Source organism: Phaethon aethereus (genome assembly GCF_964289735.1).
Source record: "Phaethon aethereus genome assembly, chromosome: 2".
Lineage (NCBI taxonomy): Eukaryota > Metazoa > Chordata > Aves > Phaethontiformes > Phaethontidae > Phaethon > Phaethon aethereus.
In genome coordinates, this window is record NC_138582.1 from 23,751,985 (window position 1) to 23,777,256 (window position 25,272).

The window sequence follows — 25,272 nt, forward strand, 5'->3', positions numbered from 1 at the left end:
CCCGCCCCGCCCCGCCCCGCCCCGGAGAGGAGGAGCGGCCGCGGCCGTTCCCCCTTCAACCGGCACCGCCCTCTCGCGGCCCAGTCCCCGCAGGCCATGGGCGAGAGCCGGGGGCGAGCGGCCCTTCAGGAGGCGGCCGGGCCGGAGCGGGTAAGGCGGAGGCCGGGGCGGTGGGGCCCCGCGCGCCGTGGGCGTGCGGGTGTCTGCGGGAAGCAGCGCGGGCGTTGGCAACGCAGCCCTGCCCAGCGCTGTCGCGTCTCCGGCCTTGCAGACACCTGCCCGGCCGGGGCCCTGCCCGACCCGCCGGCTCCGCTGGGCTCTGCGGCCTCCCGTACCGCCGGCACGGAGGCGTCCCGGCGGCCGTGGCTTCGCCCCTGCCCGCCGTGGGGCTCTGCTGGCACGGCTCCGTGGCGGCGCCTGGGCTAGCCCTGGAAAGGGCGCAGGGTCGCCCTCGCGTCCTTGTGCCGCTCGGGCTCGGAGGGCCACGGGGAGCACTGGAAACGTTCGTGTGGTGGGCGACTGCAGTCAGCCAGGACCAGGGCCTGGCGCGGGGCCCTGCCGCCCTGCGGGGGTCTGGGCTTGCAGAGCTGTGCCCGCCTGGGGCGGGGAAGGCAGAGCTTGTTCCCTCTGCCCCGAGCTGCCATGCAGGCAGGCATGGGTGTTGCTGGGTGCTCCTGTCTTCCCAGTCCCTGTGGGCCCGGAGAGTCTGCCCCCAGGAGGTGTCCGAGCTCCATTCAGGCTTCTCTCTGGTTCGACCATGCGAAGCCAGGCTGAGGTGTACGAGGGTAAAGGATCTTTGTGGCAGATAAACCCATCAGATCTTCCCAAGGCTTCATGTCTCAGCAGTACTCAAGTTTCCAGAAACTGGAGTGTGCTGTGTTAAATACAGCCGTAAAAATCCCTCTGTGAGCAGTGGCTTGCTGTACCCACAATGAAGAGGCGCTTGCTCTGGCCTGCCAGAGGCAAGTGGTTAGTCCTGTGAATCCCCTCGGGCGTGCAGAAGCAGCAGGCGTTGTGCTCTGCAGCTGCTGTGCAGTGGAAGGCATCGCTGCCGGGAGTGCAGGTGATGTTCCCAGTCTCACTGCTAGCATGGCCTGTGCTGCCCAGGGCTGGCAGGAGGCCTTTGGGACCTCATGGGATGCACATGCAGCCTCTTACCAGGGCTTATGGTCGCATACCATGAGATGGTATGTGCTACATCAGAGTGCTGTCTCTGCCAGTGCCTTTAGCTACTATTGATGTAGGGCATGTAACAGATGCACATGTAGCCCAACAGCTATTGCTGTGGGGGAGTGGTTGTACATATGTATATATATTAATTGTTTCTTCGTTTGATGAATTTGAAATTAATGGAAAGAGCTTCAGTACCACTAGGCAGTCTTTGTTGTCCATTGGGTTTATTGTCATCACCAGCAGAGTTATCTTTAGCAGCTGCAGAATAACTGGGATATGATGTACTGGAGCGTGTCCAGCAAATGGCTGATGATTAAGAGACTGGAGCACGTGTTGTACGAAGAGAGGCTGCTAGTGCTGGGTCTGTTCAGCCTAGGGAAGAAGAGGCTCTGGGGGATCTAATAGATATTTGTAAATACCTGATGGAGGGAATAAAGGAGATGGAGCCAGGCTCTTCTCATTGGTGCCCCATGATGGGACCAGAGGCAATGGGCACACACTGAAACACAGGAGGTTCCATTTCCACGTAAGAAAACACTTGTTTATTGTGAAGGTGGTCAAATGCTCGCACAGGTTGCTTACAGAGATTGTGTAGTCTTGTCACGAATGAGTGGTTTAGGCTGCTTAAAGAATCATTGCCAAAGGTATTAGAAGGCAAATGATTTTAATATGAATCTGCAAAAAGTGCAACTTAACAGGATTCGGTGGCAAGGTCCACTCTATTAGTTATGGAGAAGCATACAACTAGAAATTAGATCAGATTTGGGTTGGAATGATGTACATGTGGATTGGGAGGAATGATTTACACATGGTCAGGAAAATCAAGTCAGAATCGGGGCTGTGTGATTTATCAGTGGATCAGGGAAAGAAGATAGGGGAGACCATCCTGTTGCATCATGAGGTTCAGAGTGGACCCCTTTACTTTCTAAACGCCTTCTCAGAGAGGAGTCTAGGTGTGGCTGAATCCACTACTAGTCCCAGATTTTTTCAACAGATTATGACTAGAGGATTTAAGTGCAGGGATCTTGGTGTGATGATTTAACATAGGATATTTTTGTGTTTTGTGTAACTTTAGAATGGCAGCGATCTAATGAGGAATAGTAGCAATCTAAAATGCACTAACACTATTAAGGTAAATCACAATCTTGGATTATATAATTGTCTAATAAAGCCTAATAACACAGCAACTTAGTTAAAACTTCACAAGATTCTCTAATTACACACACCCACAGATATATACAAAGTTATACCTGTTAAAAATTCCCCTTGAGTTCAGGAAGATACTCACATTGAATGCCTTTGCATTTCTCAATGGGTGAGGGTTGAGTCTCAAGGAGCAGGGATTTCAGCCCAGTCTTCTTGTCAGTCTTGAGTGATGGTCTTCTGAACTTTTAACTTGAGAGTTCATGAGCTCTTGAGAGGTGTCCTGCTTGGAGGAAGATGCTGGTCACAGCCTGCTGCGGTCCAGGAGAGCGCAAAGGGTCTTGCTGAGAACCACTGTTTATGGGGTCGGGAGGTGGTTGACTCTAGGCATCAGTAAATTTCCACCCTTGCCACAAATCATTTGCTGGTAATTGCTAGAATTCTTGAAATTCCAGCGACACTGGCACTGATCTGTCCAGGTGACAATTAGACAAAATATGTTCTGGCGCTATTGGAGGAGGATTAGTTACTCCTGCAACTGATAGTCCTGAGGCTGTCAGTACCGTTGTCTGCCTTAGCTACTCAAGAGTGCTTGGCACCGTCAAGGAGCTCTCAACTGCCAAACTCTCTGCTCCCAGGCCAAGGCTTATTGAGAGCTGCACGTGCAAGGTGAGGGAAGAAATGCACCACCACAGTCCTCACCCTGACTGAAGTCAATCCACGTCTTTCTCACAGTGTGGTGGTGTGGTCTCCTCTTGCCTCTGTGCTTATAAACACAGCAATGTTATATTCCTGTTGTAATTTTAGGGAAATTTTTATGTTAGGTATTAAACAGCATTGTATACATGAGGAGGTTCTTGTAATAGCATAATCTGATGTGTCAAGTGCAAAGTTTTGATGTATAGAACAATGTTTGACAATGAACATAGTATAACAAAAGTTAGAATCATGATGGGGTGTAGCATCCGATTCAGAGTTTCAGTTACTGTGGGAGACCATTAGAGTGTCCCACCGGTGGTCGTCCCCATCTTTCTTCGCTCTTTCCAAGACACGGTGTATCTCCTCCCATCATGATGAACGGTGGTTAAGAGTTTTGTGTCCATTGTTTCGGAGGTGTTCTAGCAGTTGATGTAGGTCATTGTGTAGCAACAGTTTTCTCACCAATGTGAGATTTATTCCAATAGGGGTAGGCAATAAATCTTGAGACTCAATGTATAATTAAATTGTAACAATTGATAAGATGTGATAGGAGATGAATAATTAAAGTATCATCCCATAATTTTTGAAAAGTTACAATGTTTGAATGGTTACTTCTCTTTACAGTGGCGTCATCTGCAAATATAGAATCACAAAGGGTTCTTCTACAAACACATCTATGCGCAATATATACTAGCACAGTTTCAGGGGTTTCATTGGGGTGTACTTCAAAATGGCAAACATTTTGCTCAGTATCAAGACAGATGTCTTGAGCCTTGATGGTATTACTTTCACAGATAAATCCCTGTTGTTCCTGTGTAACACATGCATCAACATCAACAGTTAGCATGGCCTGTTGCAATAGGACAAGGGGTAATGGCTTTAAACTAAAAGAGGGTAGATTTAGACTAGATAGAAGGAAGAAATTTTTTCACAATGTGGATGATGAAACAGTGGCACAGGTTGCCGAGAGAAGTGGTAGATGCCCCATCGCTGGAAACATTCTAGGTCAGATTGGATAGGGCTCTGAGCAACCTGATATAGATGAAGATGCCCCTGGTTATTGTAGGGGGGTTGGACTACATGACCTTTAAAGGTTCCTTCCAACCCAAAGATTCTATGGTCATGATTACTCCAAAGGCAGAGTGCGAGAATAGATTGTGTAAAAGTGAAATTGTACCAGCAGTCTGGTTCTGGTATCTTATAGCAAGATTTCTCATTGTCTTTGGTTCAGAAAAATTTGTATAATATGTTTTAATTTCAGTGCATTTTTTTGTGGGTAGATTCATTGATTGCCTGACACCCAATTTTTATTTCTTCCCCTGGTGTGGCCTGAAGTGATAATATTTGACAAATGTCATTGTTGTTATGAGAGATTTTAATATTTTGGTTATGCAGTGTCTCCCATCTTCAGTCATTCTCTAGATATGCCTCGTTTCCATGCATGACAGAAGTAGCAAGATTCAGGTCTGTCTTATTTTTTGGTTGGATCTTAACACTTCCAGTGTAGTTTAGTAGTGCATTGTCCCAAAGATTCTGTGCCTAAGTTGGAAAGATCATACTTATCCCCATTAAGAGGGAAAGCAAGGTTGAGTTGAGAGCATTCTGCTGTTGTCGTTGCTGCCATCGAGGTAGGTCCATTTTCTCCTGTAAAATAAAAGAATGTTTTGGTGGGGAAGGCCGACCAGGTTACCCCTTTTTATGATCCAGGATAAATCCATTGTGCACTAATTCTGTGTTTTGCACCATTACCATCAGTAGCTTCCCAGGCATGTAGGCCACAAGGTTTAATTAGAGTCATGGGCACAAGTGCCAATGGGTGGTCAGTTAACCATTACAGGTTGTCCTGGTTGTAGTGTTGTCAGATACTTTCTTTGCTCAGCAGGTGGAGCACTAGGCTTAGCCTTTGAAAAGAATGCTCGACTCACTGGGCTCCCAGTGGGCCCATATCGATTATTTAATTGATGAAGCACTTTGGAAAGTTGAGTATCTCATTGGGCCTTTTGTGGCTCAAGACCCTTTTTCAGTAAGTCATTAGCTCTTTCTACCATCCCATTTGATTGAGGGTAATATGGAGTGTGGAATACCCATTGAATTCCTTCTTGTTTTGCCCATTCTTGACCCTCTTTGCATGAAAAATGTGAGCTGTTACTGCTTTGGATGATGTCAGGAGTAGGTAGGCTGGAGAACCAGGATGATAGTCCTCGTATTGTATTTGGTCAATTTGCTTTCTGACACTTAGTTGCCATAAGCAAACTGGAAAGTATTTCTACTGCTGTGAGGACATATTGATAACCTGCAGAGGATTTGAGTGGTCTGATATACTCAATTTGCCATGTAGACCATAAAGTTTTCCCTTCATTGATATGTAGAGGTGGTGGTTTAGCAGAGTGATCTGCTTGTAGCTTTAGTCTACGCTGGGGACATTCTGTAAGGATAGTTCCACAAGCTTTTCTCTTTATAGGCCGGCCTTTGCTTTGTGCAGCAAAGTACTGCTTTACCTGTGTGGCTAGATCTTGATGTAACCATTCTCCCAGTCAATACCACTCAGAATCTAAGGTGATTTTTTTTTTTTTTTAATCTTTGTTAACTCATCCACCTTTTGGTTCCAGTTTGTGGCTGGTTTATTATCCTTAGCATGAGCTTTCACCCATCCTATCTTGAATGGCATTTTCCTGGCTATACTTAATAATAATTGCCAGTCTTGAGTTCGCCAAACTGGAGATCTATTCACTTCCCAGTTCAGTGATTTCCACCGACAGAGCCATTGTGTGGCACCAGCACACACGGTGTAGGAGTCTACGTATACGACTTACACCCTGTTTTGTGTTGCTAGAATAACTGCTCTTAATTCTCCCGCTTGTGCGCTGCTTTCACCTTCTTCTATTATTTGTTTGCCAGTGGTAATTTCTAATGCAACAGCCCTGTATTGCCATTTATCATTTATCCTTTTTACTGAGGCATCGGTGAACCAAATGTTTTCTGTAGGTGTGCCCTCGATAAGAGCAGGTGCATCTAAAATTGGTGAAGGTTTAGAAGGTTGTTGTAACGCTAGTGGGTCTGCACTTATAGGAATCTGTAATTTTGAAGCTTTAGTATATCCTTCTGTTAATTGCAGTTCATCTGCTACTCCTGTCAAATAGGCATACTGCTTTCTGCCTGTAGACTTCTGTGCAATTCCTTTTTGGGGAGCAGTTCCCTTTAGGACTGTTTCTAACAGGTTAAATGCCCCTCTAGTCTGAACGAGTTGTCCCTGATGTATTTGCTCAGCTTGTTTTACTGCTTGGACTAAAGATAAAAGTTGCTTTTCCCATTAGGAATATCTCTGTTCTGTCTCTTTACGTGGTGCAGTCCAGCTGAAAGGTCTCTTTGGTCCTTCAGGGCCAGTTTGGAGTAGATTACAGTAAGTACCATGTTCAGCAAAACTCCATTCTGCTATAATAGGGTCATGGGGGTGTACTGGTCCCAGTGACTGGTATGTTTTTAATTCCTGTATTAAGGTTTTGATTGCCTTCATGTTCTGGGTCCCATTTTCATGATTTTCCCTTTCATAAAAGTGAGTACAGTGGACAAACAATGGTAGAAAATCCAGGTACATGTTTTCCTCAATATCCTAGAGTACCCATAAGCTGTTGTAGTTCTTTTCAAGAGTGGGGCATCTGCAATTTTTCTATTTTATTTAAGGTGTCCAGTGGAATTGCTGCGCTACCTGCAGTTCACCAAGTACCTAAAAATTTTGTTTCTCTGCTTGATCCCTGACATTTTTCAGGTGGGATTTCAGCTTCTGATTGGTATAGTGCTTGCCACACTGCTGTTGCTGCTTCCCCCACCTTTTCAGGGGAGGTCCCTCTGATTAGAATATCACCTATATATTGGTACAGTTTCACATCTTGAGGGAGTACGACTGCCTGGAAAAGTTCAGCAAGCGCAGCATGAGCAATCGTGGGTGCATGTTTATATCCCTGTGGGAGTCTGTTAAAGGTGTATTGTACGCCTTCCCAAGTAAAAGCAAATTTCTCTTTATCCTTTTCTTGTAAGAGGACCAGAAAGAACCTATTTTTTATGTCTAGTGCTGCCGTCCACAGGTGTGCGGCTGCTTGAAGCGTGGCTGTTAGAGTTGCAATATCAGGTACTGCAGCTGTTAGTGGGGCTGTGTTAGCATTTAAGCGCTGGTAATCAATAGTTAATCTCCATCTCCCATCCAGTTTTCTGGCTGGCCAAACAGGTGAATTATATGAGGAGTGGTTTCTGGAGATGATTTGTCATTTTTCCAAATCTGCTATTACCTCAGAAGTTCCATTTCGTGCTGCAGCAGGAATCGGATACTGCGGGATGTTAGTAATTTTTTGAACCTGGGAGCACAGGGGCTGCGCGGAGTACCCACACTTGTAGCCTTCTGCATTTTATCAGGCTTGGGGTCGATTTTTCAGTTGAAGGACCACACGCTGCTGTCTGGCAGAGGCCAGGTTCAGCCATTGAAAACATTGAAACCCAAAATATTTTCATCGTGATCTTTAACTGAAAAGGGAGCAGAGGAGCCATAAATTGACCTTGGCAGTTTGGCAAACAGCACTAGCTCCGTTTATGCCAGTGATTTTAACTCTTTGCTGTCTGGGTTGTATACCCTGTTTCTCAGCATCCTATAGTGTTAATACTGAAATTTGTGCTCCTGTATCTATTAGAAATTTTATTAATTGTTGTCAAGGACCAACTGGGATCAAAATATATGGACTGTTGTTATTTATCCATTGATAGGGTTCCACTTGCTAGACAGACAGACCCAATTGTCATCCAGGAACTATTTGTTTTTTGATCTTTAGTTTTGGGGGGGGAAAGAGTTATCATTCCCTCTCAGAGCTGGTATTGGTGTCTCAGTGTTAAGAGTGTTTCCTCTCTGATTGTGTCTCTGGAATGCATGAATTAGATCCTGGATAGTGCTAGTAGATTGTCTTTGAATTGTAGCTTGAATCAGGATGCCTAATGCTAATGATTGATCATATAGTTCTCTCCACCTCTGAGCTCTGGGCTGATGATCAATGGGTTCCAATCCTTGGGAACTATTTTGAGGTGTTTAAGTTGTTTAACGTTACGACCTGTAGTTCTGCTTTCCTTAGGTAAATCACCCCATCCTATTTCTCACCCATGATTTATGATACCATTCATAAGTGTTGACCAGGTAGGGAGATTTCTGTGTATTAGTTTGTCTTCCTGTTCATCACCAACATTCCTTATGTCTAATGGGGCATTGAAATCTGTTATCTCTTCTAATTTCACCTCATTTTGCAATGACATAAGGTTTGAGTGCAGCGTGGGCTCTCTTTATTAATGACTTTAGCATTTCATGATTTACAACTGCTGATATAGGAACACTGGGGAGGCCATGTTCATGCATAGCTTGGATATAGACAGCTTCTGTAATACCTGTGGAGAGATCATTTAAAGGTTTGATGGGTATTAACAGAGGCTCTCTGCTCTCCCATATATCTATTCCACCAGCCCAATATGCCACTCTGCTTGGGATTGAGTGGGGATCATTTGGGAGTACAGGGACAGCATTTAAAAAGACACCAGGACCCCCAGATCCTCTGGCCTCATTACCATTTAGCAAGATTCTATCTCCCCCAGTTAAACATACTCACCGTAAATACTCAGTCTCAGTTTTGCCTGGCTTATGGCCGTAGTGTTCTTGTAAATTAGCCATCTGGGTTGGATCGAATAGGATTGTTTTTCGGGTACAATCTCCTGCTCCACCTCGAGGTCCTGTGGTTTCCTCTGTTATTATAATGGGCTTGACTTCACAGACAGGGGAATTTGAAGGACTGAAAGAATAGTTTTTCTCTGGTTCATTATTGTTGGAGTCACCCCATGGGTTCTCGTCCCAATCTTCAGGGAATACAATGAATTTCCTAATCTGCACAATGTCAGGGGGATGGGGAGCCCATATAAGCATAATTTCAACTTTTTCCTGCAACTTTTGTTGTTTTTTTTTTTTTTTTCATTTTCATTCTGTAACTGTTTCTGCAGCTGCTCAATTTTCAAGGACAGTAATAATTCAGTTCTTTTCCTGCCTTCCGTATCTTTCTTTAGGTCCTGCTCCCTTTTATTGTTCTCCCTATCCTGACAAGCAGCTTCTAGGCAGGTGCAAATAATTTTGCAAAAACATTTTGCAAATAATTCCTTCTCCTTTTCCATCCTTTATGTGGCCCCTGGCCTCCTTTAGCTGTTTTTTCACGGCTTTCCAATCATGCCAGTTATCACAAGCCCATTCTTTTGAGAATTTGGGACTCAGACTTACTCCATACTTTTTTAAGTAATCGGTTATACCACTTGCCATCCTGCCAGCTGTGCCAGTTTGTTGCAGATAAGTGGTTTAGGCTGCTTAAAGAATCACGGCCAAAGGTATTAGAAGGCAAATGATTTTAATATGAATCTGCAAAAAGTGCAACTTAACAGGATTCGGTGGCAAGGTCCACTCTGTTAGTTATGGAGAAGCATATAACTAGAAATTAGATCAGATTTGGGTTGGAATGATGTACATGTGGATTGGGAGGAATGATTTACACACGGTCAGGAAAATCAAGTCAGAATCGGGGCTGTGTGATTTATCAGTGGATCAGGGAAAGAAGATAGGGGAGACCATCCTGTTGAGTCACGAGGTTCAGAGTGGACCCCTTTACTTTCTAAACGCCTTCTCAGAGAGGAGTCTAGGTGTGGCTGAATCCACTGCTAGTCCCAGATTTTTTCAACAGATTATGACTAGAGGATTTAAGTGCAGGGATCTTGGTGTGATGATTTAACATAGGATATTTTTGTGTTTTGTGTAACTTTAGAATGGCAGCAATCTAATGAGGAATAGTAGCATTTTAAAATGCACTAACACTATTAAGGTAAATCACAAGACGCATACTGCATTAATAAACAGGCTAGGTAATGAGTATTAGTCTGATAAAACTTTAGCTAAGAGGAAAGGAAACTAAAACAGAGAAAGGCAGGACTGATTCATAGCCTGCTTGACAACTTGGAAATGGAGCCTGTCTGTCCCCAGAAGGGGCTAGGGGAGGTGGGTCGAGGGGGAGGTTCCAGTATGCTGTAGTCTCTGTGGGCTGGCCCTTCCTTTTTTTAAAATAAAAAAAAAAATAAACCCACTTTTTTTTTTTTTTTAAAGACTTCTATAATTTTGCAGTTCTGTGTGGTGATCATTCTCAGGGTCGTGCCACCACTCTGAGTCTTGGCTTCTAGAAACCATCCTTCTCCTTTCTTGGCATTAGGGCTCTCCAGAGCATATACGCTGTATCATGGGCCTTTTTGTCTTCTCTCGCCTTTCTGTCTCACTGTGCACTGACAGTATTTCAGGTGTGTTGACCCCTCTCTCTGTGGCCTGTGGCATGGCAGCTCTTAAAGACCGTTGGAAAAATATCGAGTGCTCCTTGTCTCAGTGTTGGTCTCCAGTTTCCTGCCATGCTGGAACTTTGCTTTTCCTGTGCTCTGCTTCATTTCTGTATACCAGAAGTATTTTTCAAGTTATGTCCTTGCATTATGGGCCCTGCATGCTGGCTTTTGAATGGCTCAGGAACATCAAGGCTGAGGTTAGTAACTGTTAGTCCACCTTGTTAGGCTGAAATAAATACCTGGGGAGGGTCCCCAGGCAGTACAGAAGGGGTTTGATAAGGAAAACACTGGGCTAACAAGGAAGATTTCTGGTGTTTCCTTTTTCAAGGGTGACGGCTGGTGCGGAAGCAGATGGAAATGCTAGCTGCATGGCAGGCCCTGAGAAGGTGTGTGCTAAGGCAGGGTGCCATCCCCGCTGGGCCCAGATTCTCCGCTGTGACACTTCCAGTGGGTTACTGCAACTGTCTCTGTGTCCTGGGAAATACAAAAGGTCTTGCACTCTCATGGGCTTCAGCAGAGACTCCACAAGATGATGCTGGGAAATTTGTCTCATGTAAGTGAGTAATATTTAAAATTATAATAAAGTGGTAAACTTGTAACCCAGAATGTGCTTCCTGATGTGTTTTCTTTGGGAATCTGTGGTACGTATGCCAGCTATGCTGTGTGCATGTGTGTTTGTTTTTTGTTTGTTTTTTTTTAAATGTGAGTAGAATTATTTGCTTGAGGGTATTTTCCAAATTGAAGTAAAGGATTACTTTTTATTATGTGAGTGGTTACTAGGAGACTGGGTCAGGAAAGGAATTTGGCATCTCCCAGGAGTGTAGAACCAATGATATTCAAAGCCTTTTGCTCCCCTTCCCTGCCATATTATATGTAATACCTCGTATACTGCCTGTGGTTAGTTATCCCCTACAGCAGTGTCAGCAGGATCCCAGAACCGACGCAGAAAGGCATTCTGCTGGCTAAACTCTCGATCACTGTGAGTTGCCAGCCCTTCTGGAGAGGCTGTGGCATGGTGTCCTGACAGCTCTTCACAACGGTTGTCGTCAGTTGGTGCTCAGTGATGCACCTAGCAGGGATGCTGTCTGGCGTTGATCCCGGGAGCAGATGTCCGCAGCTGGAGGCGAGATGAGGGCCCATGGAGTGCCCTCTCTGTGCTGCTCCTCACTGGCCCATCTCCTAAAAGTCAGCTGTGCCCACCTCGGCCAGGCTGGTCACTCTCTGAAGAAGAGCTATGTGCAGGGGTTGCGGGGTGGGGATGGGTGACTCCAGGCAGGGGTTTTCTTGCTGCCTGCTGTTGGAAAGAGAGGCACAGAGCTTCATAGCGGCACTTGAGGGACAGCCTCCATCAGAGTGGCCTCCAACCCCACACGGGTGTGCGGGCTGCCTTCTGCTCACCGCAGGGTTGCATACAAGAACCTCCGTGCAGAGACTCGCTGTGGCACAGGGCTGTTCCTCTACTAAACGGGATTAGTTGCTGTGATTTCCTGGCATTTTTAAGAAAGTCCATCCAGGCCTGAGTGGCTCGATGTGAAGCGAATGATTTGGAGCTAACCTGGGCGGTGAGCCCCGCGGAGCTGTGCTGGATGCGGGCTGGCGGCAGCGTGCGGTGACCTTGCGCTTACCTCCCCACGTGCAGTACCGCAGCGGCTGATGTCGTCTCCCGGGGCAGACTTCCTCCTCGCGCTGCAGAAGGGCTTTCTCCTTGGCACGCAGGCGCCGGGCGCTTCCTGGCGCCGGCACACCTGGGATGGGGGTAGCTGGTGGGAGCAGTGCCGGGCAGAGCCAGGCGGACACAGGCAGCGCTGCCACCCCAGCAGCGGCGGCACGGATGGAGGGCGAGGGGGCAGGTACCCTGGGGACGGGTAGTGCGGCCACCCGAGGAGGGCAGGTGAGTGTCTGTGTGACACGGCTGGCTTTTGAATCACACCTTTGGGATATGAAGAAGGGGAGGAATACGTAATGACAGCCTTAACCAGAACTGTGTTCTACCTTCAGAGCCCCTCTCCGAGTGCTGCTGAAAATGGCTTGGACACTGACGAGGAGCCTCTTCTCAGAAAAAACCCCCGCCGGTTCGTCATCTTCCCCATCCAGTACCCAGACATATGGAAAATGTATAAACAGGCTCAGGCCTCCTTTTGGACGGCAGAAGAGGTGAGCCCTGGGGCCAGTGGGTTGGCACAAGGCGCTCAGACCGGGGTCCTGGCGCTTCCTTTGTAGCTCTGCTGCTGGCGTCTGTGTTGTAAGGGTTGGAGTTAATTGCATTGAACATGAGGCGCCTGCACCAGAGCAGGCCTCCCTTCGTGGATGGTGGAAAGCAAGCTGCTTCCACAGGGCGACTCAGCGGAGCAGGTTAGGTGTTTGGTTTAGGACAAGGTGGAATTGTATCCTGGGGCATGTCCTTGGTTACAGAGGGAGCCTAAGTCAGGTAGCTCTGATTTGTGATCAGATAGCTCCTACCCTACTGTGGTCTCTGTATCTGCAACTAATTCCTTGCCCATGTAAAGTGTACTGGGCACTTTCATGTGCATGCTGTTCTTTAATGTTAAGCACCTATTTTCCAGAAAGATGGTGGTAATCAGGGACACTTGATAAAAATTTTTCTAATTGACTCTGGATTGCCCTGGTTAGATGCCTGCCCCATGTTATAATGCAAGCTGTAAGTTTTTCCCTGAGGTTGCTGGTTAGCCAGACCTTAGCAGTACTTGGCTCGCTACGCTTGCAGCAGTGGAGGCTTCTGAACACTGCACTGATGTGGAGAGATTACCTTCCAGCTGAGCTGATTGTTCCAACTCGAAGCTTCTGCAGCCTTTGCTTGTTTGTGAGCAATGATCTGCAATTGCAGAGGAGTGAGCTGAAAGCACTGGGAGGCTCTAAATAGGCCAGAAAGCAGCCTGGCATGGCGAGGAGCAGCTGTCTGTAGAAGTGCTATTCCATTGCCTGCCTGGGAGGCTTGCTGCCCTGTTGCAGCAGGGGGTGATTTAAGCTACTAAAGAAAAGGCTTTTAAACTCCTGCCTGATCGGCATTGCCCTTTGACCATATGACTGGTTCCTTCTTCCACTGTTCTACCATCTGTCGGTGCATTTCCAAATGAACTGGAGAGTTAACTAAAATTGGTTCGTGCATGTATGTGTTTATATACACGCACACACATATATATATGTAAGTTTTTAGGCCTCCATATTTTTCACATCTGGTCCTACTTAACTGCTGCGGTGGTTCAGAAAACCCTACAAACAAACAAACAAAAAAGGCCTATGCAAGGAAGTTGTGGTTTTCTACCTTGGCTAGAATTCAGTCTGGTAGACAAGAGCAGTTGCACAGCATTCGCCCCATGCCATTCTTTGGTGGGATGGAGGCTGAACACCTGCCAAAGGCAGAAGTCTTCTCAGTCCATCTTCTGGGACACCTGGGTATAGGTTTCTCGGAGTATCAGCATTTACTTCAAGTAGGGTTTAAGTGTCACAGGGTGAGCTCCGCTTGTTGGGGCATGTTCATACTCATGACAAGAAGATACTAATTCTTTTCACAATCTCATTTATTTATAGTTCAATAGGCACTGATTTTTATTCCAAATTACAAAAATGTAAACTGTGAAGTAAACACGTGATGTTACTGTTGCAGAGGAAGACAGCAATACTGCAGTGTGTCTGTTGTCTTTTACAACCACATGTATTTAAATTCTCTACATGTAAAGATTTGAGAGCAGACACCAAAACTCTGCCTCAGTTACTTCACTATGCTGCGTTCATTCTTACAGAATGACAAACTCAAACGGGCAATCATGTTTTCTTTTTTCTTTTCATTAGGTTGATTTATCAAAGGACCTTCCTCACTGGAACAAGTTGAAAGCAGATGAAAAATACTTTATCTCTCATGTTCTGGCATTTTTTGCAGCCAGTGATGGAATTGTAAATGAAAACCTGGTGAGAAAGCTTTACAGAGGGCTTGAATACTTATCATTTTATTGGCTTATTGGCTTTTCATTTTGGTTTTCTCACATTAATGCATAAGTTTATTAAATGTGTACTTTTTTTTTTTTTCCTCCCATCATCTCACCTTTGCCAAGGGGAATAAGCAGCTTGTTTTGCTGGGGCCAGTGACTGAGTTAAATTGGGTCAACTGTAGTCAGCAAGACTCCAAATCACATCACTCTTGGACACAGTTTTTAAGCTCGGCCTTCTGCCTGGCTGTGTTGATCTGCATTTCTTAGTGAATTAACAGAATGCCACTGTCCTTCCTGTACTTGTGTTAGATGAGAAGTAGGGAGGGCTTGGGCTGTGCCATGCTCTGTATTCTTCCTTTTGGTAATACCCATTTTGCTCTTGCTGAACGGCATCCTAGAATCTTTTAGGGCTGCAGGTGGGTGCTGCTAAAAAGGTGGGGAAATCTTCTGCTGAAACTATTTCTGGGCTGCAGAATGTCTCACCACAGGTTATCAGTGGTATCTGATGGCAAATGCCCAGTTTAGATCTTGAATGTCTGTAACGTGTAGAATGTCATAGTATATGTGCATATATTGTATGAACATGCCTTATGTCACGCTGTTTACGTTTTTTTAATGATGAACAAAAAGTCTGAGGATTTGTTCAATATGAAGTGTTTACTATTCCAATATTTTTCTGTTCTCCTCCTGTGTACATGTGCCCTCATGCTTCACTGCAGCTCTCCATCTGATATGCACAGCACATGTATTTACTTCTAGCTAGCTTGCTTTATTTTCTTCTGCACCACACCTATCCTGTTGACATATCTGTGAACAAAGGAGGGCTGAACTGCTCCCATCCTTTCTCTGTGGTAGAGATCTAATGTCTCTCTTGTTTAGAGTATTGTCATGCAGAACTGGTTTTACTGTACTCATTGCCACACTTTCTGGTTTTGGTAGGTGGCACGTTTTAGTCAGGAGGTGCAGGTCCCAGAAGCTCGTTGTTTCTATGGCTTTCAGATTCTCATTGAGAATGTTCACTCAGAGATGTACAGCTTGCTCATAGACACCTACATCAAAGATCCTGCGAAAAGGTAAACCTCTGGATGTGTTACAGACCCATGGGAAATCTGTTACCTAGGCCAGTGGCAGTGTGGCTCGACAGCAGCAGCTGTCTTCTGTTTCATACTGACTTACTGGGGCAGTTGGGGACGGTTTGTTAAAGCTTTCAAGGCCTGTATGCCTGACCCCCAAAATGGAGAGGAGTGTTACTGACCAACAGACTTGTGTGGGAGCATCAATATTTGTTAATAATATAAATAGTTAATATTTGTATAAATCTTAGATCGCAGAAAGTGTGGACTATGTGAAATGTTGTTAAAGGTTAGACAAGCTCCTTATGGTTATTGTGCTCCTGAGGTGCTTGCCCATCACCTTTGTTGTCTGGAGAGCTTCCTAGTCCAAGTGGTAATACATTTGAAAAGAAGCACTTTCCCTCAGAGACTGCACCGTGGTGGTGGTCGAGCAGAGCTTGGTTTCCTACGGTTGCATCCTGTGTGGTGACAGTGGGAGGACTGCAAGGTTTCCTTTCAGGTGTTTAGCATGGGAACAGAGCCTGTGCTCATGGGGATTGTCCAGTTCCTTTTGTGGAGTTGGGCAAGGTGAGGTTTATCTCAGTGGGTAGGAAGCGGCTGCCATCTGGCTTGAAGTACGAGAGGCAGCATGGTCTGGCCGGTGGGCACTCCTGGGACGGGACGTTTGAGTTCACTTCCCACCTCTGCAGCTCGCCTCCTCTGAGACCTTGGGTTTGTCGCTTTCTGCACATCTGCCTCCCTGTGCCCTGGTTATCAGAGATCATCACCCCTTTGGGGTGCGAACAGTCTATTACTTGGGTTAGTTCAGAGCCTAGCGTAATGGGTTCCTCTGTCTGGTGAAGCCAGTAGGGGCAACCAGGGCAGATGTACATAAATCACTTCTTATTGTTTTGATGTCTTCTCTGTGTTTTCTTCATAGGGATTTCTTATTTAATGCTATTGAAACAATGCCTTGTGTCAAGAAAAAAGCAGACTGGGCTCTGAAGTGGATTGAAGACAGAGAATCCACTTTTGGTGTGTAGCATCTTAAAAACTTGTTTCTGTTACACATGTCACAAACTAATCCTCTGGGAGTGAGCTGCATCCCTGGAACGTGAGATGAAATTCTCCACAGATGATATAGTAGCTTGTGGGTCTCTGGTTTAACTAAAGAACTAGAAGTAACTTCTGGTGAGCATGTATGTTTTTATCTTCAGCTAAAGCAATACAGTAATGGCAGTGCCCTCTAGAATCATGTTATGAAGAATGCTTTTGGGTTTCTTTCTCTTTTTTTTTTTTTTTTTTTTTTTGGTCTTTATGCCAAATAACCCTAGTTTCTTCAGTTTTTGCTTGTAAGACCTTGTTTTCTAACTATTACTTCCAGCTGGCTCCTATTTTGTACTCCAGTGTTCAGAACCGGGCAACTCCAGGCTTTTTTCTTGCAAGCCCAGGCTTTTTCTGTGTTCGTGTTCATATAGACAAATTTGTGTGTGATGTTAGCCTTTTTTTGTAACAGTATGACTGAGCCTGGGCAAAAAAGATTCAAGAACCATCTATCTCTGGTCTTTCTGGTTTGCTGTTGGGACCAGGCTTCTAGTTTTTGTATCTCATTTCAGAGCTGGGACACTGGCTCAGCTGCCATCAGCATGGTGCCGGGCATCCTTTCCGGTGTTCTGCATTCAGTTCACAGTGTTGACTCTGAAGGATGTGTTGTAGCTGAAATGAATAGTGGGCAGACTCTGGTGAATTTTCTAAACCAAACATCCTCTATACTTAGAGAAAGTGTAGGAGATGGAGAGATTCAGCCAGATGAACAAAATAAATCTGAATATCATTCTTGGCAGCATCTGTCATTCAGAGCTCTTGTTTAAGTGGGGTTCTTTTTGTAGCTGTGGATTCTCCTGTCCTGGAGCATCCTGCTGCCTCCCCAGTCTGGCTTTGCTTGCTGTGTGTGGAGTCTCTTCTTCATCTCCTTCATTTGGCTCCCAGCAGCATGGGGTGTGCCAGGAATCAGAAGGTTCCCTAACTAAAAAAGCAATGTTCCCCCCCATCCCTGCCCCCAAACTTCATGCATCCTATCCAAATTTTTGTAAAGTACATTTCTACTCCTCTATTTTTTCATCTTAGTGAGAAAACTTCCCAAGGTTAAAACATTTGGGGAGCCTGGGTCTTACAGATATGGATTACATGATATGGTATATGAAGGTGGCTAGTTGGCTTGTTTGTGGTGTTTCCTTCCAGCTTGGGGACCTGGCCTGCAAACCGGGTCACCATAGCTTTGGTTGATTTCTTATGCTGAGAGTTCAGTTGCTGTATCTGTTCTGTGGGTCTCAGCCTCCCACTGTGTGCTCAGGTTATGGGGTGCTGCTGATGGGCGATTTTTGTTTCAGTGTACAGTGTAACTCACTTGTATGATAGCTAGTCAGGTGGAATGTAGTAAAAACCATATTGGTATTCAGTCTTGTGCTTCATTAAACCTATACTGTATGAGCAGCCTTCCTCCACTGCTCTCTAGAAGTAACCTAGGAGATTTTTAGTGTTGCCAGACAAATTCTTTCCTTAGTAACTTCACGCTTTTTTTGTAACTTGAATTTCTTCAGATGAGCCAGCAGATGGCATTTGCATCTCATTGAGGAAGTGGAATATGTGGCTATTTTGGGGTTATTTTGTTTTTTAAACAAAATTCTATGCAGTTCTCACTGGGAAAAGACACCAGCACTTAATGCAAAAGCTCTTCATGTTAGAATATACCCAAGGATCTTGTGAAATTGTTTAAAATAGAGTACATGGAATGGTGCGTCTTCACCAAGTAGTCAGATGGTCTTGTAGTCTGAAGAAATACCTTCCTGTAGAGAACAAGGAGAACTGGGACCAATAACGCTATGCCCACCTTGGGTGAAAGGTGGGGTAACATAAAATTATTTGTGTCTTGATGAGTTATGTTCTGTGTTGTTCCACTCTTGTAAGAATATGTTTTTTTATGTAGATTCTCAACAAGCAGAAATGAAGGTGTAGGGTTTTTTGTTTAATTTATAGATCGGCTCTTCTCTCAGTTTTGTCTATTAGTTACACAGCCATTTTCCTGCCTTTTAGGAAACAAAGATAAAGGAGTACTAATGTCTTGGCCACTTTGGGCAATTATGTTCTCTCCCTTCTGACTTGTGGCAGTTTCAGTGGGTGCCCTGGTTCTTCAGTTCTGCTGGGGTTGCCTGTGGTTAAGTGCTGTTGCGTGTGTAGACCCTGTATGCCTTAGGATCTGCTGAAAGATGTGGTCAGATACAGCACCTGGTTGCTGCAAAGGGGATTGTTCCTCTACAGCATTGGTCTGTCTGATGCAAATGGTGCATCTTGCTGACAAGCAATACACTATTTTGTGTCTAACTGAAAATGTGTTATGTTAAACAGGTGAGAGAGTGGTTGCCTTTGCTGCAGTTGAAGGCATCTTCTTTTCGGGTTCCTTTGCTGCTATATTTTGGCTGAAGAAGAGGGGCCTGATGCCTGGACTGACTTTCTCCAATGAACTTATAAGCAGAGATGAGGTAATGTGTCATGTCCTACATACTGTCTGGGAAGGAAAGTAAGTTTCGGGGGAAAGGCAGAATTATATTCATAAAGGTCCTGTAGTCTTGCCAGAGCGGCCCACCTCTTGGTGGCAGGGAGGGTTGGAGGCAAGTTTAAGAGGGCAGAAAGCAGTGGTTGTGTAGGAACCAGTGAAAAAATGAATCCGTCAGCAAGTAGGCGATGCATTTCTGGGTACAACAGAGCCTTTTTAATGCTGATGGTGCTGGAGGCCAAGTAGGTGGTAGAAGTCTGAGTAGGTTCTCTGCTAGCCAGTGTCAGCAGCAGAGTTTTCCAGGGAAGGTCCACTGTCCTGGTAGGACAGAGGTCCTGGTTACCTGCCAGGTAACTGCAGGCCATGCTCCCTAGAGCTTCTCCTGCAGTAAGCCTTCTGCATCTGCTTTAACATCATCTCCTAGGCAGCACAGAGGAGAGACTTCCTTTCCCCAGAGCAGTGCCCGACCCTGTTTCTGCAGCCTGACAGAGGAGCTGTAACTGCTGACGTGTAGGAAGATTGGAGTCCTGCAAAGGAGCAGGCTCTTCCCAGAATATTTGTAAAAAGGGGAGAAAAGCAGACTTCTAGCTATAAGTTACTAATGAACTTAAAGCCTAGGTGCTGCTATGACCCCCACCAGAAATAACTGTTTTTAAAGGGAGTAAACATAAATATTAGCAATACCCCAATGCATAATATGATCAGAAAGGTGGACTTTTTTGGAGAGAAGGGGATATTTGTTTTCCTGTGCTGTGAAAGGAGGCAAAGGCCTGGCTGCCCAAGGACTGGTGTGGAATTGCACGGTCCCCAGCTGCCGTGGAGGCTGGCTTGGGCAAGGACCTAGCTAGGACGTGACTCTGAGCCTTGCTCTGCCTTAACTGCATCTGTCAGGTTCAAGTGGCCTCCTTGGACCACTCCCCATCTGCCCCTAGTTGTGGGTCGCAGAGCTTGCAGGCGGGCTGCTGCATCTGTCGCCTGGCCGGCTGTGGCAGGTCGCTGCAGGAGCAGCGGATACCGTTCCTCTCCATGTTTGTGTGTTACTGCACAGTGATAGGATCTCCTGGGAGGGGGCAGCTACAGGTCTGCATCAGAGGGGAGTGCTGCTTAGCCGAAGCTGTGGTGTGTCTGCGGGGCTGTGCGGCAGCACACCGAACGTGACAGGCTGCGTGCTGACAAGTGCCTTTTCTTTTCACCACTTCCTGCACCGCTGCCTGCCAGTTGGCAGCAGTTGCTTACGGTTGAGGCCTGTCTTTAAGGCACTGCACAATTTACAGCGCTGTCAGCACTGAAAAAGCGGAAGGACCAGTTTTGTATGCAGTATAAACATGCTAGTGGTTTGAACTTACCAGAGCTGGTCTGAAAGAATGAAGAGCTTTATCATAATGGAAATAATTTCCATGGCTTAGATAAACTGATTTGAAAAGAGGCATTCTACAAGATGTCTTTAATTAAAAAAGACACTTTTGAAGAAAGTGATATGATCAGTAAGTAAAACCAAACAGTTCTTCAGCCTTGACCTTCCTTGTGTCTTGTTTCTGTGAGTCATTATGAACTGACCCATTCGAACAAGGAAGTATTTGTTTGTGAGAAGGATCACTTGCAGGTGAAAGAGATGTAAGTTCCTCTATACAGCAGTGTAACTACTTCTCTGCAGAGTCAAGCACCAAAAGACTGAATTTTTCTTGAGTTCCGCTGGCATAATTCCAACTGCAGAGCTGTTATGAAGGGTGAGGCTTGGTGCACACAGCACCTGCATCAAAAACCAGGAAATGCTGCTACAAAAACTGGCAGCAAAAAGAATCCACAATGGAAAACTACACAAACTGTTTTCTGATGCACCTGAACAGATAAATGGTTAATGCTCAATATGTTTTTCTGAGCTGCAGACTCTGTTCCCAGGCTGTTTTTTGAGCTGGTGCATCTCTGATTCTTAAAGGTGCAAAGCTGCTGGGAGCACCAGCCAGCAGAGTGCATCAGTTGATGTGAGAAGCCAGGCACGTCCTGCATCGTGCTGGTGATGTTGCCCTGGACAAACCATGGGAAGCCCTTGCAGCAGGCAGCTGATGCTGTCCCTAGAGAGGGAGTATTTCCCAAATTACGTTGTTTCAGGGCTGTTTCACGACCTGCAGCACAAGGATTTTGTAGCCTTTCCAGAAAAGTTTTCACTTCTTGGTTTTTTGTTTTAACCCTTGTTAACACAGCACTAGATGGTCTCATAGCCCGTAGTCTGCCAACTCCTTCTGACTGGTTTTCACTCTGGATGTGCCCTCATGGTGCTTATAGGCTGTAATCAGCACCTTGCTGTCGAGAGGAGAGACAGTAGCACAGTGCACCTTTAGTCTAGCAGCGGGTATGGCTGAAGCCAGAGGCTCAAGCTGTAGCCAGGCAAGCTCAAATAGAAACTGAGGCACTTCTTGGAGCAGCTGTCTGGTACCCTGCTCAGACTGTGAGGGATTGCTCGTCCCCTGATGTTGTCTTATGGTGCCTGGAGGCTTTTCTGGAAATCTTGGGAGTGAATGCAATTTACTGGGCTTTGTGCAGGATAGCAGGGTGAAACGTGAAGGTGGGTTGAGTTGGGGCATGGTAGCCTTAAGTATTACAAACCTATGAGCATTGTGGTAGCAAATTCCTTACAGTAACTGCACATTGTGTGGAGAGATGATTTGTTAATCTTGGATTTGGTGACTGCAATTTGAATCTTCCTTTCTGAAAATGCTGTGAAGAGAAGCAAGGGAAGAAATGCTACTAAAAGAACTTAAGTATTTCTGTACAGGTATCTCGCAGCGGAGAGCAAATGAACCTGTTAACTGGCAGGTAGTTTTGAAGGTCTTGCAAAAGTCTTTCTGCAAAAGTCTTTCTGCAAAAAAATCTCTGATGGGAGGCAGGGACCCAGCAGGGCTCTGTGTAGGATTCATCACAGTACAGCAGCTCCCAAAAATAATTATGTGAGAAACATGTATGCTGAGCATTATTTTGGCATGGGTGGCATGTGTTGCATTTCAGATGTTACTAACTGGGTTGTAAACTAAAAGTGCCTGCTACACATTGTAACGTTAAGACTGTCAAAGCAGCAGAAGGCTAGGAAGCTTCAACCTGAATGAGGCTGTCTCAAAGTAAGAGCAAACTATGTGGAGGAGAGAAAAACTGACTTATTTTTATTGTTCTGTTATTTCAGGGTCTACACTGTGATTTTGCTTGTCTAATGTTCCATTATTTAGTGAACAGACCGTCAGAAGAGCGGGTCCGTGAGATCATCATTAATGCTGTCGAAATTGAGCAGGTAAGCCTGGCTGTGACAGCATCGTGGGCAGCACAGGACCAGCCTTATGTGCAAAAATAAACAAATTAACTTCTAACTTTTGGGATTCCATATTTGATACTTGGCTCGGGCATGGATCCCTGGTGCATTATGCCATCCTTTCCCTCTTCCTTAATGGTGACAGTAAGAGTCAGAGACTTTCTGATTCAGTTGTGAAGCAACTGGGAGAAACTGAAGCTGGCAGCTGATGGAAGAAAGGCTGTCTGTCTTAGTATAGACCAGGATAGCTCCAGCTGGAAGGGACCTACAGCAATCATCTAGTCCAACTGCAACTGTTTCTTAGAGAAGAGTTTGTTTACCTCTGTCATTTCAGGATCTTTGTTTCTCCCTACTGTATACACACCCCTGCTTGTCCTCAGGAGAAGACAGGGCCTGTTCTGGCCATGTGTACTGTGCTGGGTTCTGACTTTTTATGAGGCTGCCGTCAGATTCTTTCACATGAAGTGCTACCCATTTGCAGTTTCAAATTTCTGCACTGCTAAGTCTTTGTTAGGATTGTGGTTTAGTCTTTCTTTTCTGTTGTCATCTAACTACTGTGATGATGATGAATGCCCCAGCTTTGCCTCACAATATTGACAGGTATTATATCGGTGCCTAAACATATACATGGCTGGGTTCAGCACTCATATATATCACAATCCTCTCCGATGTGTCATTCTATAATGGCTGGAAGCCAAGGAAAACTGGAAATTTCTAGATCTATTCCTCCTACCACTAGTATGATCTGTAGATTTTATTGAACTTGGAGCTAAAGCTTACACTGAAGCTTGGGATCTTAGGGGGGGTGGGAAGGCAGATGAGTGGGGCAGTAATAAAAATTATTGTGCCTTTTCCGGAAAGACATGCTAAAAATAAAGAAAGAATCAAAGAAGTACTGAAAACAGAAGATACTTGTTGAGTTTAGTGAAGCAAGTTATTTATTCAAACAACTGCTTGGGCAGCCTGGAATATCAGAAATTGTGTTACTGTGAACACAGGTGGCTTGTCTCCTTTTCTCTTCTTAAATTTAATTTCTCTAAATGTCATCTGTATTTTAACTTCTAGGAGTTTCTAACAGAGGCGTTACCTGTAGGTCTGATCGGAATGAATTGCACTTTGATGAAACAATATATTGAATTTGTCGCAGACCGGCTACTAATGGAGCTTGGGTTCTCAAAGGTAAGAGATGCAAGTGCCCAAAATGCTGGCCTGCCAGGACAGCCCAGAAAAGCCGTCAGCACAAAGCACTCTCTTAATGTGCCTGGGAGAAGGCTGTATTTAGCACTTGCGCTTTCTGTGAGTGACAGACGAAACAACAGCATTAATATATATGCTTCACTATTTAAAAGAGGAAGAACAATTTAGGCCATTGTTCCCCTTCAGTTGCTCTGCAGGTTTGTAATGGGAAACTTATGCTGTGCTCAAGTGCTGCAGTCCTTGAAGGATGATAAGCACCTTACGCGGGTCTTCACTGTGGACCAAACTCCTGGGGAGTGGCAGTACTGGATTTGCTTACATAGATGTCCATAGATTCTACAGCATATTACAGCAAGTCTAGTTTGAAAAGGCTTGGCTGTTTTGTTTGTTGGGGTTTTTTAAAGCATTGTTACCCTATCAGAGTCACCAGTGTAATGTTTCCCTTCCCCAGGTCTTTCATGCAGAAAATCCTTTTGATTTCATGGAGAATATTTCTCTGGAAGGAAAAACAAATTTCTTTGAGAAGCGGGTTTCGGAATATCAACGTTTTGCTGTTATGGCAGAAACCATGGACAATGTCTTCACTCTGGATGCAGATTTTTGATAACTTGGCAAACTAACAGTGACTGTTTGCCTCTCCCCATCTCACTTTCTGCTGTGAAGTTGTCTTCATTTCCTTTCCTGGAATTGGAGTTTACTGGGATTTTTTTCCTGGGTTTTCATGTTGTTTGTCTGAGGAGTAAATGTATTTCTCTCTGTGTCATTAAAAAAAAAAAAAAGGAGGGGTGTCCTTTTTAAAAAAATTTATATGGCTTTTTAAAAGGATGGCCTTTTTAAGATTCGCTTGACTCATCTCCTGTGATTGCTGTCTTTAAAAATTACCTGGATACTACTACTCTTTGAAGACTCTGGTAGTGTTTTAAGAAAGCAAACTGCGTATTTACCTCATGTTATAGTATTTTAATCTGAGGATCAGATGAGGTATCACTCTATGTGTATATGTTGCTATAAATTATTTTCATGGTTTCTATTTTCATCTTTATAGATTTGGTCTAGAGTAAAAGCTCTTCCCTTTCTTCCTGCCGCAGATAGAGTTATAAGTGAATGTGGGTAGACATTAATAAGGTATGAACTATAAAATCTTATTAAACCCAGGGATATAGTTTGATCTCCCTGTTAACCTGGATTCTGTCTCAGAACATTTTTACTCTGGTTGCAAACCCTATGGCTGTTGGTAGGAGTTTAAATCAAATACATAAATTTTTTGTTTTACAGCTGTTATTGAGCAGGTCAGTGGGCTTTGAATGATCTTTGAAAAGGTAAGCCTGTTAATATGGAGAAAAAACATATCCTATAGTTCTTTGGCTTGTGCTGCCTGTTTGTCCCTGCTTTTCTGAACAAGTGCCTTATTAAGCAGCTCTGAATTGCAGTTGGCATCTGACATGAACAGACAGCTCTGGGTGTTGTCTGTCTTCCCTCTGTTGTGCTGGGTGATATGATACTCTCCCATTCTTGGTTTCACTTGTGCATTGATGGGAGAGAAGGCATATTATTCCAAGGGATTATCCCTTGGGGTGCTACAAACATACTACTTGGACCGTTAGGCAGCACCAGTAATGTATGACGGTACTTCACATCATGTGTTTAATGTGAACCATTGAAACCGTTGTCACAGAAGAGCTTCTGGAGGAGGTATTAAACCTTTCAAAAACAAATCTTGAAGTAGTATGGATTAGCAGCATCTTACAAAGGACTGCGTTTTGGTTTTTGTGTGTTCCAGTGTGTGCCTGAAAACTTTTTTTAATTTCTTGATGTCACATGCAG

The 25,272-nt window shown here is 45.0% G+C and overlaps 1 protein-coding gene across 1 annotated transcript; it reads left to right on the forward strand.

The window, feature by feature from the left end:
• Positions 1 to 96: 96 nt before the first annotated feature.
• On the forward strand, positions 97 to 24,052 carry RRM2B (ribonucleotide reductase regulatory TP53 inducible subunit M2B; the record flags this gene model as incomplete). The annotated part of the gene is made up of 9 exons (XM_082015193.1): positions 97 to 150; positions 12,400 to 12,555; positions 14,212 to 14,328; positions 15,288 to 15,421; positions 16,341 to 16,435; positions 18,806 to 18,939; positions 22,129 to 22,233; positions 23,317 to 23,430; positions 23,900 to 24,052. The coding sequence occupies 9 exons, from the start codon at positions 97 to 99 to the stop codon at positions 24,050 to 24,052; spliced, it is 1,062 nt and encodes a 353-aa protein (XP_081871319.1).
• Positions 24,053 to 25,272: the final 1,220 nt, after the last annotated feature.